General features: G+C 36.1%; 1 protein-coding gene and 1 pseudogene across 1 annotated transcript in view; one reads left to right on the top strand and one right to left on the bottom strand.

Moving 5' to 3' along the window:
• ME1 (malic enzyme 1) overlaps positions 1–18,495 on the bottom strand; it is a 196,219-nt gene that overhangs the window by 29,189 nt on the left and 148,535 nt on the right. Inside the window, exons 7-9 of the mRNA XM_041752514.1 lie at positions 16,751–16,860; positions 4,244–4,341; positions 2,383–2,496 (exon numbers count right to left, since the gene is read on the bottom strand). Coding sequence (XP_041608448.1) covers positions 2,383–2,496; positions 4,244–4,341; positions 16,751–16,860 — 322 coding nt within the window. The remainder of the gene's footprint in view (positions 1–2,382; positions 2,497–4,243; positions 4,342–16,750; positions 16,861–18,495) is intronic.
• Positions 12,545–15,062, top strand: LOC121471628 (annotated as a pseudogene).

Below are 18,495 nucleotides of genomic sequence, written 5' to 3'. Positions count from 1 at the left end.
ATCCAATGGGAAAAAGAGTCTCTTCAATAAATAGTGTTGGGAAAACTGGATAGTAACATGCAAAAGAATGAAACAGGACCACTTTCTTATACCATACACAAAAGTAAATTCAAAATGGATGAAGGACCTAAATGTGAGACAGGAAACCATTAAAATCCTAGTGGAGAACATAGACAGTAACTTCTTTGGCATTGGCCATAGCATTTCTTAGTAGATATGTCTCCTGAGGCAAGAGAAACAAAAACAAAAATAAACTATTGGGACTACATCAAAATAAAAAGCTTCTGCACAGCAAGGGAAATAAACAACAAAACAAAAAGGCAACAAAACGGGAGAAGATGTTTGCAAATGACATATCTGATAACAGGTTAATATCTAAAATATATAAAGAACTTATAAAACTCAACACCCCCCAAAAATGAATAATCCAATTTAAAAATGGGTAGAAGACATGAACAGACATTTTTCTAAAGAAGACCTACAGATGAGCCAATAGACACATGAAAAGATGCTCAGTATCACTCATCCTTAGGGAAATACAAATCAAAGCTACAGTAAAGTTATCACCTCACACTGTCAAAATGACTAAAGTCAACAACACAAGAAACAACAGGTATTGGCAAGGATGTGGAGAAGAGAGAACCCTCTCGCACCGTTGGTATGAATGCAAACTGGTGCAGCCACTCTGGAAAACAGATGAAAATTCCTCAAAAAGTTAAAAAGTACAACTAGCCTATAATCCAGCAATTGAACTACTAGGTCTTTACCCAAAAAATACAAAAAGACTAACTTAAAGGGATACATGCAGAATGTAGATAATAGAAGCATTATCTACAATAGCCAAATTAGGGAGCCCAACTGCCCAGTGATAAATGAAAGGATGAAAAAAAAATGTGGTGTGTGTGTGTGTGTGAGAGAGAGAGAGAGAGATGGAATATTACTCAGCCATAAAAAGAATAAAATTTTGCCATTTGCAACAACATTGATGGAGCTAGAGAGTATTATGCTAAGCAAAATAAGTAAGTCAGAGAAATACAAATACCATATGATTTCACTCGTGTGGAATTTAAGAAACAAAACAAATGAGCAAAGGGAAAAAAAGAGAGAGAGAGGGAGGCAAACTAAGAAAGAGACCCGTAACTATAGATAACAAACTGATGGTTACCACAGGGGAAGTGGGTGGGAGGTTGGGTTAAATAGGCGTGTACCTGTGATGACCACCACGTGTATGTAAGTGTTGAATCACTATATTGTACACCTGAAACTAAGCTTACACTGTATGCTAACTAACTAGAATTTAAATAAAAACTTTTAAAGAAAGAAGAAAACATAAAACATTGTTACATCTCTATCTCTTGTAAGATATATTCTTACAATGGAAACTATTGCATCAGAAGCATAAACTTTTAAAGGTTCTGGATACACATAAGCCATTTTTCCAGAAAGTTTGTACACATTTCACATTTGCTTCTATAATAAATTCCTGAAGTCTGTGCTTATCACTGGTTATTTTAAAAGTTCATCTTCAGGTAGAAAGAAGATTTACAAGTATTTTCTTCTGGCAGTTTAAAGAAGAGTGACTAATGTGCATAGATGGCAGAAGTAATATTAATGCCTTATAGCCATGTAGCAACATAGTCAACCTACCCAGTCTTATTTGGTTCTCACAATAACTTATGAAGTAGGTCCTGTTATCTCTATTAGAGCTGGGAAAACGACCTTGTCAGTTAACACTGAAATAGTCATTTTTTAAAGCACTTCTCAGGAATTCCCATTCAAACTCTCAAGAGTTTAGTTGAGAGAAAGTAGCAGGCAAAAGGGTAGCTATTTCATGGTTTGTTCTTTTATCCTAGCTATTGTGCAATTTGCCAGATTAATAAAAGGAGCTACCCTTAGGTGTTTCTGCTGTATCAATATAATACTGCCTCATCCAGAAACTAATTCAAGTGGACTGACAACCCATAGAGTAGTAAGGAGCCAATAAACTTCATAGGCCAACCCGATTTGGTAGCTGAGCCAGTCTTCTTTTTCAGAAGAGTATCAGTATTATTGTATGACATGTGGTCATTCATATACAACAGATTTTCTTTCAACATAGTGTTGAGGGTATGGTGAGTGGAAGCAGTAGTAGTCTTTGAGATGGGCATCCAGAATGGCACATTAATTTTTATTCAGTTAAAATTGACAAATTCTGGGACACCTGGGTGGCTCAGCGGTTAAGCGTCTGCCTTTGGGCTCAGGGTGTGATCCCAGGGTCCAGGATCGAGTCCCATATTGGGCTCCTGCAGAGAGCCTGCTTCTCCCTTTGCTTATATCTCTGCCTCTCTCTCTGTCTCTCATGAATAAATAAAGTCTTTAAAAAAAAAAAAAAGAAATTCTTACCTTGACTATTAATCCTTTTGAGTCAACCAACCATATCTTTTTCATGGCCTTCTCTTTTGGTAAACCTTCTTTTTCCATGGCCATAACAATCAGGTGTGCGATCCCTAAGGCAGCCTGAGAAGACATTATAAAAACAAAACTTTAAAAAGTTGTTCCGCATAATAACTTATCAAGAGTTACGTTTCACTCCATTTTATCTTTGTTAATAAGAAAGAACAAAATGGCTCTACTACTGACCTAAACGGTTATATTCATTCATTTATACTGGGAGCAAAGTATTTTTGTCACATTTGGGGTAAGCTAAAGGACAATTATTTACTCTTCTTATCACAAAAGAACCACTATTATGTGGCCTGCTCTTTAGCCACAGATAAATCAGTGATATCCTTGATTGTCATCATCTTTAATCCTGTTAATGCAATTAAGATTTGCTCCAACGAGAAAATATTGAACTTAAAAGAATGACCTGGTCAGCCTTGCTTATTGGACTGTATTGTTTATTGTTGGGCTCCAGCTCCTCTATTGAATTTGAAGAATGAAGCCTGGTCATTTGGATGGGAACTTGACCAATTAGGCAATAGAATAAAACACATAAAATCTCTGTCCCTAAGCATTTATTTACTCTATTAATTTGGACAAAGAAAGTACTGTGAAATCTCTTTCAAGATTAAAAGCAATCAACTTCTTTGGTATTTGATAAATTTTGTGATAATCTGTGAATGTCCAAAACCTTTTCAGGGACAAACAAGTGCCAGTTTTGAATCATCCAACCATGAATACATCTGCCCTGCTGAGTATCAAGAACTGACCTGTACCATTCATCAAAATCCTTTGGAAATTCAGAGAATTTGAAATAGAAGAAGCTGACTAAAATTAAATACAGCATGTAACCTTCATCCAAATAAAAAACTCAAATTTTAATAAGATGTAATTTAGCCTTGATTTTTATTTTGATGTGAAAATGAACTTGTGATTTATATTCTGAATACTTTGACATGTTTACATCTTGGCATTTAAATTCTAGCTTTGTGAATTTTATTTTAAGAACAAGTAAAATCAAAACCAACATAATATATACAATTTCTACTAGTGTAATACATTTGTTTATAATCATATTCAATTTGAAAATTTGAATTCTTTATATATAGCCACGAAGTATTTCTTCTTTCACTCCATCCTACAATTCTAAACAGATTTGGGCAGTTTTTTCACAAGAAGCTCAAACTCAATTGACATTTTAAGTCCTATTTTGGGGGCATGAATTATCAGTGGAGTCTAGTTTTCTTCTTCCAAATGATTAACTCACAGCAGAAGAGAACAAAAACAGCCTACTTTTACTTTTGTCTCCATGCCTTCTCCTTCCAGCAACTGTGAACGTTTTGGTTCTTTTGCATGTGAACAGTTATAATGCACAAGTCTCCAATTCAAATATGTTTTTCTTAAAAACTTGAATATAGTTATATATGTGTACACTGATTTGTGAATCAAATTAAGAGAACTTTCATATGGGACACTGGAGGGCACTAAAAGCATCAGATATAATAGCTTAAAAACTTAAAAGCTTTTATACATAATCACACATTGGAAACTTTTTTGTTCCCACAAAACACACAAAACAAAAATCCATGCCACCATTCGATAATTTCAGAAATTTAAGACGTGAAAAGTGTCACTATATCTCTATGCTAAAGTCTCCTATGATAAATGAATATACCTCAATATTTAACTGGGGTATCTTTCAATAAATAGCTGCAATATATTGAAAATTTGAAAAAATACCTTAAACTTCAAATTAGTGAATGATTAAGATAAATTCTGTTCATCACTTTAAGATAATGTAAGTATTGTATAAGGCAAGTACCTCTCCAGCTCCTTGGAAGAGTATTTTTTGATCAGACAGTTTGTTTTTGGTTATTCGAAGAGCCGCAAGAATGCCTGCCACTGCAACAGACGCTGTTCCTGTAACAAGAAATAGCCTTACATGATCCTCAAACAGATCCTGCCAAATTCAAAGTCTTGAATCTTTATTTGTCTCTTGAATTCATTGTACAACAAGGTAACTGGTACAGAAAGGGAACCTATGGTTGTCTGACCTCATGCTCACATATGACGTGAAATTCTCAGGCTATGGACATCAATATTTTAACACAGCAACTCTCCACTATTCTTGATGACTTTCCAAAAAGATGCTATGACTTAATGTGATATAATGAATAAAAGCATGGGGTTTGAATTCTTATGTGGATTCCAGGTCAACCTGTTTACTAGCTAGATGAATTTAGAGAAATTATTTTTTTTTCATTTTGGGTTTCTTAAAAAAGATTTTATTTATTTATTCATGATAGACACAGGGGAAGAGAGAGAGAGAGGCAGAGACACAGGCAGAGGGAGAAGCAGGATCCATGCCGAGAGCCTGACGCGGGACTCGATCCAGGATCACGCCCTGGGCCAAAGGCAGGTGCTCAGCCGGTGAACCACCCAGGGATCCCCTCATTTTGTTTTTTTAAAGATTGTATTCATTTACTTGAGAGTGACTGAGAGAGAGAAAGAGAGAGAGAGAGAGTGCATACAAGCGGGAGAAGAGTAGCAGGAGAGGGAGAAGCAGACTCCCCACTGAGCAGGGAGCACGATGTAGGACTCGATCTCAGGACCGCAGGATTGCAGGATCATGACCTGAACCCAAAGGCAGGTGCTTAACCGAATGAGTCACCCAGGTGCTCCTAGAAAAATTATTTTATCAGTTTCCTCATATGTAAAATAGTTCTACTGTGTGAGACTAAAGAGTACTAAGTGCTATTAGATTCTTCCACCTAATTACTCTAGGGACCCTGAAACCTACTACTAATCCCGTCTATACAAAATAGGTGTGCAGTAAATTCTTGCTGATAATGGTTGTGCTAGTAATGACGTTTCCAATACATTTGGAATTTGATCTTTAAATCTTTAATTTTAAAAACTGACAGACAATAGCAATTAAAATCTGGTGTTATTGTGTCCTTTAATTGGCTATTACAATTAAACCTATAACAATCATTGGTGGATCCCAAAGGTGCTGGACAATATTAATGTAAAATTTATTTAGGATAATAGACTGAGTTTTCCTCATCATGCCCCACGGTCATAGAAACTTCACCAGTACTACTTTTACTACTTTGGCATATAAGCTTTCACAGATCACAGAGCAGTTTTCTTGCTTTTAAACATAATTTCATAGCTCAAATTCTTTATTGGCTCAGGTCTGAAGTAAAACTTTGCACCCTCTTGCAGTATTTCCCAGCTCTGTCATCTATTTTCACTCCTCTACATAACACATTACCTATAATGGTTCCTAGATCACTCACCTAGGTAGCAAAGCTTAATTAAACTTTAAACATCCATATTTGGTATAAAAAAATAGATTTAGACTAGGTCTGATGAATGACACAATGATGAAGTGTCATATATGCCAAGTACCAAGGATGAATGAAGCATTTCACCATTAGTATGTTTGTTCTTTTCAAACTTTTGGTTGTTTCTTTCTTGTAGAATCTGGTAGTCATAAATAAGATCATGATAAACGATAATTATTGAAGACCTGTGTCACTTGCATGTTTTTTTATTTAGAAACACAACATAAATCACGAAAATAAAATGCTTGAATTTTGAGGCATCATTATAATAAACTGTGGTAAGTGATACGTTATGTAGAGACAACTCTCCTATATAACATTTAAAATGAAAGCCTGTTTTCTTTGGGGAAATATGTAGTAGTGGAATTATTGAATTATAGGGTATTTGTGGTTTTAGTTTTTTGGAGACTCTCCATACTGTTTTCCACAATGGCTGCACCAATTTGCGTTCCCAGCAACAGTGCACAAGGGTTCCTCCTTCTTCACATACTTGCCATTCACATACTTATTATTTCCTGTCATTTTGATTTTGGCCATTCTGACAGGTATAAGCTTATATCTCATTGTGGCTTTGATTTGCATTTCCCTGATAATGAGTGATGGTGAACAGCTTTTCACTGTTGACCATCTGTATGTCTTCTTTGCAAAAATGTCTATTCAGATCCTCTACCTATTTTTAACCAGATTATTTAGTTTTTATATAAGTTATTACACAAATAAGTATAAGTTATGCAAATAAGTATTATTTGTAGAAGTTCTTTACATATTTTGGATATTAACCTCTTATCAGATATATTTGCAAATAAATGAAAACACCAATTCAAAAGGATATATGCATCCCTATGTTTATTGCAGCATTATTCATAACAGCCAAGATATGGAAGCAACCCAAGAATCCACTGATAAATGAATGGATAAAGAAGATGTCTATGTACACACACACACAAACACACACAATGGTATCACACAGCTATATAATGAGATCTTGCCATTTGTGACAACCTATATGGACCTAGAGGATATTAAGCTGAGTGAAGAAAGTCAAACAGAAAAAGACAAATACTTATGTGTGGAATTTAAAAAAATAAATGAATAAAAAAAGCAGAATCAGATCTATAAATACAGAGAATGAACAGACTAATGATTGCCAGAGAGGGAAGATGGGCAAAATGGAGGAAGGAGAGTAGGTGATACAGGCTTCCAGTTATAGAATGAATAAGTCACAGAAATAAAAGGCATAGCAGAAGAAATACAGTCAATGGTATTGTAATAGTGTTGTATGGTGAGAGACAATAGCTACACTTATAGTGAACACAGCATAACAAATAGAGTTGCTGAATCACCACATTGTACACCTAACACATAACATTGTATGTTAACTATATTCAAATAAAAAATAAAATAAGTAAAATAAAATAAAAGCCTAGGTAAAAATATGGCTGATCTGTGTAGAAAAGACATTACAATAGGATCAGAATGGTTTGTCTCTTACATCCATGGTATTTACAGGAACTATTAAATAGAAGAAAATAATTTTAGAGAGGTATAAGTATCCAGTCACTATACAAGTAGCTATTCACTAATACTAGCTCAAGTTATCTCATTCTCAGGCTTTTTGAAGTAAACTGACCAGAAGCTTGGATTTGAGGGACTCTAAGCTCCCTTCCAACTCTGAGACTTCTATCATTTTAGGGTCTCTATAGCCTCTATCAGAACCACAAGATTTAACCAGCTGAAGAATCAAAGTTGAAGCAATCACTGTATTTGTATTATTGTTTTGACTTTAAATAGAACTGGGCATTTAAGAATAGTAGAATAAAATCTTTCAAAAGATCCAAACTATAATGTGGTGACATTTTTATATGGTTATGCTGGATCATTCTGTATTAAAAGCCAAGATGTTTTAAGTTTGTACATATCATCTCAAGTAAGATAAAAGACATCTCTGTTTACGTTAGATGTTAGTGCCTTCTATTTAAATATATATTCCACAACATCTCATGAGGCAATAATGAAACATCTAAAGTTCTCTTCATAGAATAAAAATAAAAAAGATATTTTTAGCACTATCAAAAAGCTAATTTGAGCATGATTCCTTTTTTTGACATGTTAGCTGAAATTTATTTTTTTGTAATAATTATATGTATGGGTTTTTTGTTTATTTTTTTTTAATTGAGCATGACTCTTGCACATGTCCTAGTCCTACTTCCTGGTACGACTTTGATTTAAATCAAAGTCAAAGGAGTAAATGTGGCAAGATGATATCTCATAAAAATGCTGAGTTTTTGTAACAAATTATTCCAAAATAATTTTTGAGATTGAAAACTAAATTTTTAGTAAAGCAGACAAAGACAGGCTGAAGTTTATCTTTGTACTAGGACTTTTAGAGTACTTCATATTTAACACTGATCAAAGAATGACCTCTACTAATGCAGTAATTTGTTAAATCTGATTAGAATTACTATATAACTAGCAAAGGAGACTGATAAGTAATCAAGTTAAACTCCTCATGTGCTACTAAATAAGTAGTTCAGACAGCACCAGAAGCAAGGGGAGCAGGAGTAACTTTTTTGAGCAGGGCTACAGTATTAGGAGTACGTGCTACTCAAACACAGTATTAAATAACGTGAGAGGTCCAGGATTTCTGACAGGGCAAGCATGACACGGAAGCAGGGAGGACTGGTCAAAATGGGGGATTGAACACATAATTTAGTTTTCCCTCTCCCCAATAAACTCTACTGAAACAACAGAAAGGATATTAAAAAAAAAAAAATCAAGAAACCACAAGAGGATAGCAACAAAATTGCTAGAAGCTAGAAGGCAGATGGGCAGATAGCAACAGACAGTGGATGCAAAAAGGCTGAGTTCTTGGCCAGCCATGGGAATGCCTAGAAACAATCGGAGTGAGAAAGCAGAATTATCAAAAGACCTGGCTACGGAGGCACCAAATACCTCTGAAAGTGGGGATTTAAGAAGAGATGTAAAACATGAGGCTACTCAAAAATCTGTGAAGAAGGGATCCCTGGGTGGCGCAGCGGTTTGGCGCCTGCCTTTGCCCCAGGGCGCGATCCTGGAGACCCGGGATCAAATCCCACATCAGGCTCCCGGTGCATGGAGCGTGCTTCTCCCTCCGCCTGTGTCTCTGCCTCTCTCTCTCTCTCTGTGACTATCATAAATAAATAAAAATTAAAAAAAAAAATTTAAAAAAAAAAAAAATCTGTGAAGAAGTAGTTATAACCTAGATCCATTTTCCTGACCTTCTAGCAGATAGGTGACCCTCTACACTCCAGAGGTTTATTTAAAAAACCAGAGGTTTATTTTCTAGAGACCATATCTGGATTGTAAGACATGAGGCACAACCGTAAGGCATCAGGGATAATTGGTTGCAAGGGTGCTATACCTTGAAACAAGGTTAAATGCCAGTTAACATACTCAATATAGAGACTTCCAATCTTCCCCCTACTTGGCTCCAAGAATACTGGCAAAAAGCTCATCCTAGCAGAAAGCTAACATCAAGAGAGAGACTGAAACAATCTTTTCTGTGGAATCTGAGCAGTGTAAGAGAGAAAACAAAACCAGACTGCTATGGAGGATTTCCTTAAGAAAATGGCTCAATCAAGTATCTTACAGTAAAGACCTAGAATACAAGCTCCATTTGTTTACCAAGCCTTCCAAAATGTAAGAGAGAGGACACAGAACACATGTGTAACTGTAGGTAGTATAGTACTGCTGAAACAAACACAACTTACTAGAATGCTGCATGATATGATGCTGAAGTGTTGGATAAGATCATGCAGGCTCTTCCACTACATACTAATAATAACTGTATATATTGTTTTATATACATATAAATATATAATGTATACATATATCATATACATAAATAAAACTAAAATTATAAACTGTATAATTATAAAATTATATAATTATAATTATAGGTAACATGGCTAAAAAATTCTAAATTCAGAGAGCAGTGGGGGAGTAATTTGAGAGTTGGGGGCTGATGATCACTGCAATTATTGAGGAGAGAGGATATTGTAACAATCCAAGAAAGAAGCAAGTTGAAAGGGAGGAAATAATTAAGAGATAAAAATCAACAGGTCTTAATGATTAAATGCATAGAATGGGTGAGGAAAAGTCCAGAATAATCATACATTTTCTTGTTTGGGTGACTAGGAAAAAGTTTGCAAGGAAAATATGAGTTCAATTTTGAACTTGTGAGCTTGTGCTTCCTGTCTATGTGCTGCTCAGGGGGAAATGTCAAGAAGGTAGTTAGATATACAGGTCCGGAACTCAGCATAGAAATCTAGGTCAGAGATAAAAATCTGGAATTTGAAAACATGTAGTTGTATTTAGGTCATGTGGATTGACAACACTATTCAGTGAGTGGCTAAAGGAGAGAACCCAAAATAAATATAAACATTTAAGGAATAAGGGCAGAAGAATGTGATATAGGGGAAGATGGCCAAGTAAGAAAATGATCAAAGAGGTAGAAGAAGCAAGAAAGCCTATGGTACCATGGAACCAAAAGGAAGAAGTAGTGATAAACAGTAGAAAGGTTAATCAAGAAAGGCAATGATAATAACTACTGGATCTGACGATTATTACATCATGGTGACCTTTCAGAGAGCTATTTTGGTTATATATGTTAAAGCCAAAGCTGAAGGGCAGCATGCTGAGGAATAAATAAAAGATGAAGAATAGAGACAGCAGATGTGGAGTATTCCTTGGAAAAGTTTAAATAAGAAAATAATGAGATGAAAATGGAGATGGGGGCAGGAGGGAAACAGGGCCAAGAAAAATATTTTATTTTTATAGGAAGAATGACAAGGACTGTTGGAGGAAAGAATGTTGGGTCAAGGTAATTATTTTAAGAATTAAAGAAATTCTTAAATAAGCCTAAATTTTCTTAAATTTTGGGTGTCTGGGTGGCTCAGTCGGTTAAGCATCTGCCTTCAGCTCAGGTCATGATCCCAGGGTCCTGGGATCCAGCCCCACATCAGGCTCCCTGCTCAGTGGGGAGTCTGCTTCTCCCTCTACCCCTCACTCTGCTCATGCTCTCTCTCTCTCTCTCAAATTAATAAATAAAATCTTTAAAAAAAAGAAAGCAATTTAAACATGATATAGCCTAATGGCAGTAGAGACAAAGAAGCTGAAGTCACAGGAAAAGAAGCTACCCACTAATTCTAATGAGCTTTTTCAAACTGGTCTGGTTTCACCATTAGGAAAGCCAAGTATGTTTAAAAAATTCTTTTCTATTAAATCCTTTTGTAAAAATAAATAAATAAATAGATAAATAAATAAATAAATCCTTTTGTAATAAGAATATCTGATAAAATATTCCTGCATTCTAGTTCATGTATTGATTTTTAAAAGAAATATTTGATAAAATAAATTCTAATATAACAAAATAGTCTGAATAGTTTTTGTCTCCTAGTATAAAGACATCTTAGCAGAAATGCAGGGGAGATCTGGGGGAGCCTGGATGGCTCAGTTGGTTAAGCATCTATTTTCAGCTCCGGTCATGATTAGAGGCCCTGGGATCAATCCGTGTGTCAAGCTCCCCAATTAATGTGGAGTCTGTTTCTCCCTCATCCCTCTGCCCCTCCTTCCACTTGTGTCTCTCTTTATTTCTCAAATAAATAAATCTTAAAAACAAAAAACAAAACCAAAAAAAAAAAAAAAGAGAGAGAGAGAGAAATACATGGGAATGTAATTATGGTATCTAGATATAAAATAAAGTACTTTGGATTAATGTTAAATCAACTGAGAATTAACTTAGAATCTACAAATAAGAGGAGTGTCATCCGAATACTATTTTCCCTTTGTTTTCCATTTAATTTCTCTTATACGATACAGTTATATCTAATATTCCTTCATATAACTGGTATTAAGGATAACATGAAAAATGACTCTTCTAAGAGATGACAGCAAATGCCAAATTACAATATAAAGTAATGACAGTACCACTTTGAAAAGAACACTAATAGAAGCATTGGGTTTTTGGTATTATAACAAAAGACTATACTTCAGGTAATTTTGTGTTATGGCTCAACAACTCAGTAAAATGTGCTATCTTTCTACACTTGAAAAAATGTATTCATAAATACATGCCCATTGTAACAAATGCATTAAACAGTTAAAATCCAGATTGACAAAGACTAAAAAAAAATCACTTCTAATCCTACTGCCTGGGTAGGATCATTTTCAACATTCTGATGAATACTTGTACAACTGTTTTCTATATCTGATATATGCAAATTAAAGAAAATTTTAATTTGCAAAAAAATATTTCACGCCATGCCTACTATTTTAACATACTTTCTGACACTTAAAAATATCTTGTGACTAACATACGATGTTAATAACATATTTTAGAGGACTTCTCATTTTTTGCTATTAAAAAAAACATTGCAATAGAGATTGCATTCCAGAGATAGTAATGGGTGGCCAGGACCCTCCTTGAGCCCAATCCTTTCCCCATCCCTTGCCTTGGGGGGGGGGGGGGGGCAGCTGCGCCACCTGCCACCTGGAGAGGGATATAGGATCCTATATCCTATAGAATATAGGTTTGTTCCTGTCTGGCTTTCAGTGCCAAAGAGCCAGACCCAAAATGTGGTGCGGATAGGCCAGGTTCCAAAGAAGTTAAATAACTGATGCTGGACTCACTGGCTCTGTACCTGCCCTGCTCATGCTGCTTGCTCCTTGCTCCAGAATTTCCTGGGTATGGCACCAGGTATGCATTTGGTACCAGCTGAAAATATGTTTCTAAAATGCAAGCTCAGTTTAGCAGAACTCTTGGGACAGCCTTGCCCTGTCCTCGAAAATTGGATCATGAAGGTATTAGAAAAAACTGTTTCTGGATGTTGCTTCTAACACTTCGTTTACTAGTGGGTGCCATGGAACACAAAGAGATATCAGAACATGCCATCAAGTTGCAGCTTAATGAAGCAGAGGGGCAGCTAGAACTCAGAGGAAGCAGTGGGTCCTCCATAGTTGCAGAAAGCTGCCTGGGCTTCTTCACTAAAAAACTGTGGTTCTTTACTAACTGAAAAGGGCCATAGAGAAGTGGAAAAAGACGCTGGCCTATGGAATGAAGAAACAATGTTCCAGGGGTACACAGTTGTAATTTTCCAAAAAGAGCTGAATGAAGTGAAAAATTATGGTCTCCTAGGCTACATACGGCCCTAGAGAGCCCTTGAGAAGAAAGAATGTGTGAAAATTCCAGCAGCAGGAAAACATCAGGGTGACACCTTCGAAACTACACACCATCAAAACAGAAGTTTATCCATGTTGATGATATTCTCGAAGATGGGAGAAAGGCAGCATATTGCTCTGAGGAAGGCATGGAAGTACACACTTTTGATGACAATAAATGAGGCAAAAAAGGGGTCAATTTGAGGTAGTTCTGAAGGCGAGAAGAAGAGGTCAACTCTAAACAAAATCTCACAAAATAAGAAACGGAGTAGGATGTAGGTCTTAGCGTGGTGACTCTGAAAACAATGAATATATTTTGACCAAGAGATACAACAATCCCATATGCATTTCACTACTTTCTTTTTTTTTTAAGATTTTATTTATTTATTCATGAGAGACACAGAGAGAGAGGCAGAGACACAGGCAGAGGGAGAAGCAGGCTCCATGCAGGGAGCCCGATGTGGGACTCGATCCTGGGTCTCCAGGATCATGCCCTGGGCTGAAGGCAGGCACTAAACCACTGAGCCACCCAGGGATCCCCCATTTCACTACTTTCTAAAGAATACTGTGACCATAGGAATGTTGTCTTTACTGAGAGCTGGCTGTGCACAAGAGGACTGCCTACAACGTTGTGTTACACTAATCGTGGTACACTTGGGAACTCCAGGACTAAATAGGATTAAGTTAATAAACTTACAATCAACTTACTACGAGGGAAGACATTAGGAGAATCTTTTTCTTATTGGCTTAGAAGTTTTCCAAGCAAAGCTAAGCAGGGTAGTGAAGACTGCCCTACCAGGACTGTGATATGTGACTCTATGAGTGATTATATTGGGCTTCTTCTGGGGATACCTTTTACAGATCAGATCCACTAAGAGCATCTTTATTTCTACCTGCCTGTCCCTATCGAGCATACCCTTAGTGTCCAGATTCCTCATGGGTAGTAGCACACAGGGTGAAAAAGAAGCACTGACCATAGCATGGTGCTGCTTGGAATAATGCTCATGGTGCCGGATGCACAGCTGGCATGCTGACCCTCATCCAAGCAGGAGCCAATACTTAGTTCAATATTGTCATGCTGTACTCTGAATACCGGCTTGTTGGTCAGATTCTTTTCTCCAGGCCTGCTGCTTTTATTCCATGTCTTATTATAAAGATTTACCTCATAGGACCATATTATCTAAAGCTGTGTATGGAAAGCAATGGGAATAAAAAAGCTCTTATCTTAGGAATCTCTGCTTTCATCTTTTTAATGTTAACAGTCATGGAGCTATTCGATTTCTCCATGGAGCTAGACTGCATCCCGACCAGAAAGCTCCTTCTTTTGTGAAAAATGTCTTCTATCAAATTTGATTTTGATCTTTTCGATTATCAAAGCATTTAGTATAAGATCAAGCTATATTTACCTAATTTTTAAAAAATCCTAATAACCAAACTAGTTCATTATGGCTAAACCTCCTATGTAAATAATTACAATGTCATGTTAGAGAGCAGCCATTCCAAGGAGGCCATTATGAGAACAACCACCTCTTTTTATAATTGATTTTAAATACCAGAGGATGAGACCTTATTATTTTGATCTGAATTTGCTGAATTCTGATGGTCTCTAGATTATATTATTAAATGTCCAATTATTTATAGATTTAGCCAGCACTTTTTCAGCTAAAAATAATTTATAGTTAGACTGCATTGAAGTCCAAATCTCTATTCAAAACCAAATTGTCTATCATTTAAAATTATTTTAGGTCACTAATATAGAATTGTAAGTATTTTTAAAATCAAATACTTTTTATAAACTATCTTTAACGCATCTGTTAAAAAAAGAAAAGAAAAATGTTCTCCCAAGAGTTTGGTGTGAAACATTTATTTACATGGTGTGGCTGTAATAGCTAAATAGCTACATAATTATTTTCCTTGGCACTGAAATGCAATTTTTATGCCCACAGTGGGGAAAGTATTACATTGTGGGCAAAATGGTAAAAACATAAGGTTAGAAAGGTAAAATAGAAACACATGGGGAAAAAGTATCATTAGAGACACTATTTTGGTATGGAGAAATGTACAGAATGGTTTGGTCATTTCTAATCAGAACCCCAATAACTTGCCAAAAGTTCTCTCTAGCCAGAGACTGGGGCCATTTTTCTCAAATCTGTCTTTTTGTTGGCTAAGTCAGAAATGCTCTAAAATTCCTATGTGTAAATAGGTAACTACGCAGATTATATTTTAGGACAGATTAACTGGGGTGAAAAATTAAATAATTAATGCCTTCACATTGGTGACCCACTGGGTAGAAGGGGGAATATTCTGTGGTGAATCCTACAGAACGACTGCACATGCAGTGCTATTTGGACTTGGCTTAGCATCTGCCTCAGATTTCCTGTGCTCCTGACTTTAATTCTGATGCAGCCCAGACCTTGACCTCTAAATTCCTACTCCTCATTGACAGGAGCTCTGATCCTAATTACAAAATACTCATTTTGTTTGATTTGGATTTAGCATTCTTTTTATCTTAAACCGAACTCTGATGCCTATCAATTCTGCATAATGGTTCAAAAGTATGTAATATTGGTCTTTAACTTCTATATGGACATTTCTGTGGGACCCCCAAAATTGAAAGATAAGAGTATTAAAGAAAGGACAGTTTGCTCAATAGTTTATGTGGCTATTTATTTATTTTTAAGTAATTTCTACACCCATTATAGGGCTCAAACTCCAAACTCCGAGATCAAGAGTTGTATGCTCTACACCAAACTCTACACCAACTGACCCAGCCAGGTGCCCCTAATATAGAGTATTTTAGAGACCACTGCAAAATGAACTGGTAAATGACTCAGACACCGGTCTACAAAATCTTTGTTTGTAGCACTGAAGGCATGCTATCATTATACATGTATCTTCTAGGAAGGTCTATAGCTCTGTAAAATTAGACTCTTACTACCCTTCTGAAATCCTCCAAATACTCACTTCTCATGAATAAATACTCAAAAAGAAATTTAATAACACAGGAAGAAAACAAAGTTGAATTAATGTAAAGCATCTTTGTCATGAAAATGGCACTAAAGTAATAATGTGATAACATCACAAAGGATTTGGGGAAAAGAAAGATTTGACCAACTAATTTAGTGTGCCCCAAAAGATACAGAGACTCATTATTTTTAAACACATTATATCTATATAGCTATGTCACACTATAAATTTAAAGCATAGTGAATTTTAAAAATTATACCTGTGAAGTACATTTTATTTTACAGGGCACTTTCACAAATGATTATTTGTCCTTAATACAAACTCTATGAATAGAGAAACATCATCCTCATTTAAACTTTTCTTTGACCACCTCATTTCCAATGGCACTCATCTCATTTCACTTTGGCTGTCTTCCTCCAAAGTTCCATGAGATGGTGCTTACTATCACTCAGATCTAATCCTTTGTGGTAATACTACATTAGAATACCTCACTCAGGCAGCCCAGGTGGCTCAGCGGCTTGGTGCTGCCTTCAGCCCAGGGCGTGATCCTGGAGACCTTGGATCGAGTCCCACGTCAGGCTCCCTGCATGGAGCCTGCTTCTCTCTCTGCCTGTGTCTCTGCCTCTCTCTCTTTCTCTCTATATCTCTCATAAATAAATAAAATCTTATAAAAAATAAAAAAAGAATACCTCACTCAGGGTCTACAATTTCCCACCCTCCCAGTTGATTCAATTGTCCCCATTATGCTTATTCTTTAACTTCATGGGAGCCTCTGGGCCCTCCTGTCCTTATCTTCACTCCCCTTTCCAGCTTACCTTGAATATCATCATTGAACGTACAATATCGGTTTTGGTATTTCTTGAGGAGACGAAAGGCATTTATATTGGCAAAATCTTCAAACTGAATAAGGCAATTCATCCCATACCTATGGGACAAAACATTCACATGAGAAGAGGTTCTTGAAATAACGTATCAAAATAAACCTCAAAAAAATTCTATCTTGCTACTTACTATAAACATGTAATACAATGTCTGTTCAGCAAATATTCACTGTATACTTACTACAGAAAAAGTATTGTGTTGGCACTGTGAAATAATATAAAAATTACAAAAATATGGTCCCTACCATGAAAGAATTTAAAATTTACTAGAAACAAAAGTACTTTGAAATAAATGAAAAGTAACCTAAAAGTGGTATAAACAAGGAATTACAGATGTTGAGAGGACAGATATCACTTCTGGCTGGTGACACAGACCAAGCAATAAATGAACTGAGTTTTAAAGAATGGCTATGATTTAAAAAATAGAGATGTAGGTTCTTACACGCTAGGTAAAAACTAGAAGCAACATAATTGAGGTGAAAATTGAGAAAGAAAACAGTCTTTAAAAAATAGCAAGAAGCCCTATTTGGCTATCATGTGGTGATACATGTAAGGGTATACTAAAAGATAAGGTCAGAATTTTATATGAGAACCATTAAAATTTGGGGTTCTGGTTTTTACTCTACAGCAATGGCCAAACACTGAAGGGCTTTGAGCTTTGAAGTATATTGGACAGATTTTTACTTCTGAAATGAGCAGGTTGTCTCACCCTTTATTTGTATGATCATCCACCTACCTAACCTATCCAAGGCAAAAGAAATTAACATTTTTTTAAAGATTTCATTTATTTATTCATGAGAGACACAGAGAGAGAGAGAGGTAAGAGACAGTCAGAGGGAGAAGCAGGCTCCCCACAAGGAGCCTGATGCAAGATTTGATCCCAGAACCCTGGGATCATGACCTGGGCCAAAGCCAGACACTCAACCACTGAGCCACCCAGGTGCCTGAAATTAACATTATTGATAACCCAAGATTCTTTTTAAATTTTTTTAAAGATTTTATTTATTTATTCATAAGAAACACACAGAGAGAGAAAGAGAGAGAGAGAGAGAGAGAGAGAGAGAGAGAGAGAGGCAGAGGCATAGGCAGAGGGAGAAGCAGGCTCCATGCAGGGAGCCTGATGTGGGACTCAATCCCGAGTCTCCAGGATCATGCCCTGGGCCAAAGGCAGGAGCTAAACCGCTGAGCCACCAGGGATCCCCAATAACCCAAGATTTTAAGAGTTGCCAGAGAAAGCCATATCGCCATGAACATCCTTGCCACTACAGATTTATGGTCTCCAACCTAGGCTAGACTCCCACTGCTGCTCTCTATGTGATTCTTCTCATTTTTTCTTCATCAGCTTCCATTTCCATCACACCCAATGGTTACTCCTAATGTTTCCCAATCCTTTTAAATCTTGACTTCTCTACTTGTCTCCTACATGTGCATATGGTTTTCCTACTCTAGCACATACTGTGCCATTAATCATTTACAGTATTCCTGCTTGTTTTTACAAAAAGAATTTTAAATTTTTAAAATTTTTTTATTTATAGTTGCTGCCCTTGATGGTATGCTTCTTACAGTCTTCTCCACAAACATTTATTTAAATATTAATCAAAAATTTCTTCTGGTGAGAGCATCGATTTAGGAAATAATCTCTGTTATCTATTTATTATTTTATTATTTTTTATTTTCTT

This window comes from Vulpes lagopus, chromosome 1 (assembly GCF_018345385.1).
Source record: "Vulpes lagopus strain Blue_001 chromosome 1, ASM1834538v1, whole genome shotgun sequence".
NCBI classification, from domain to species: Eukaryota; Metazoa; Chordata; class Mammalia; order Carnivora; family Canidae; genus Vulpes; species Vulpes lagopus.
The sequence above is the reverse complement of the archived record's forward strand: the minus strand, read 5'-3'. Positions and strand labels throughout refer to the sequence as shown.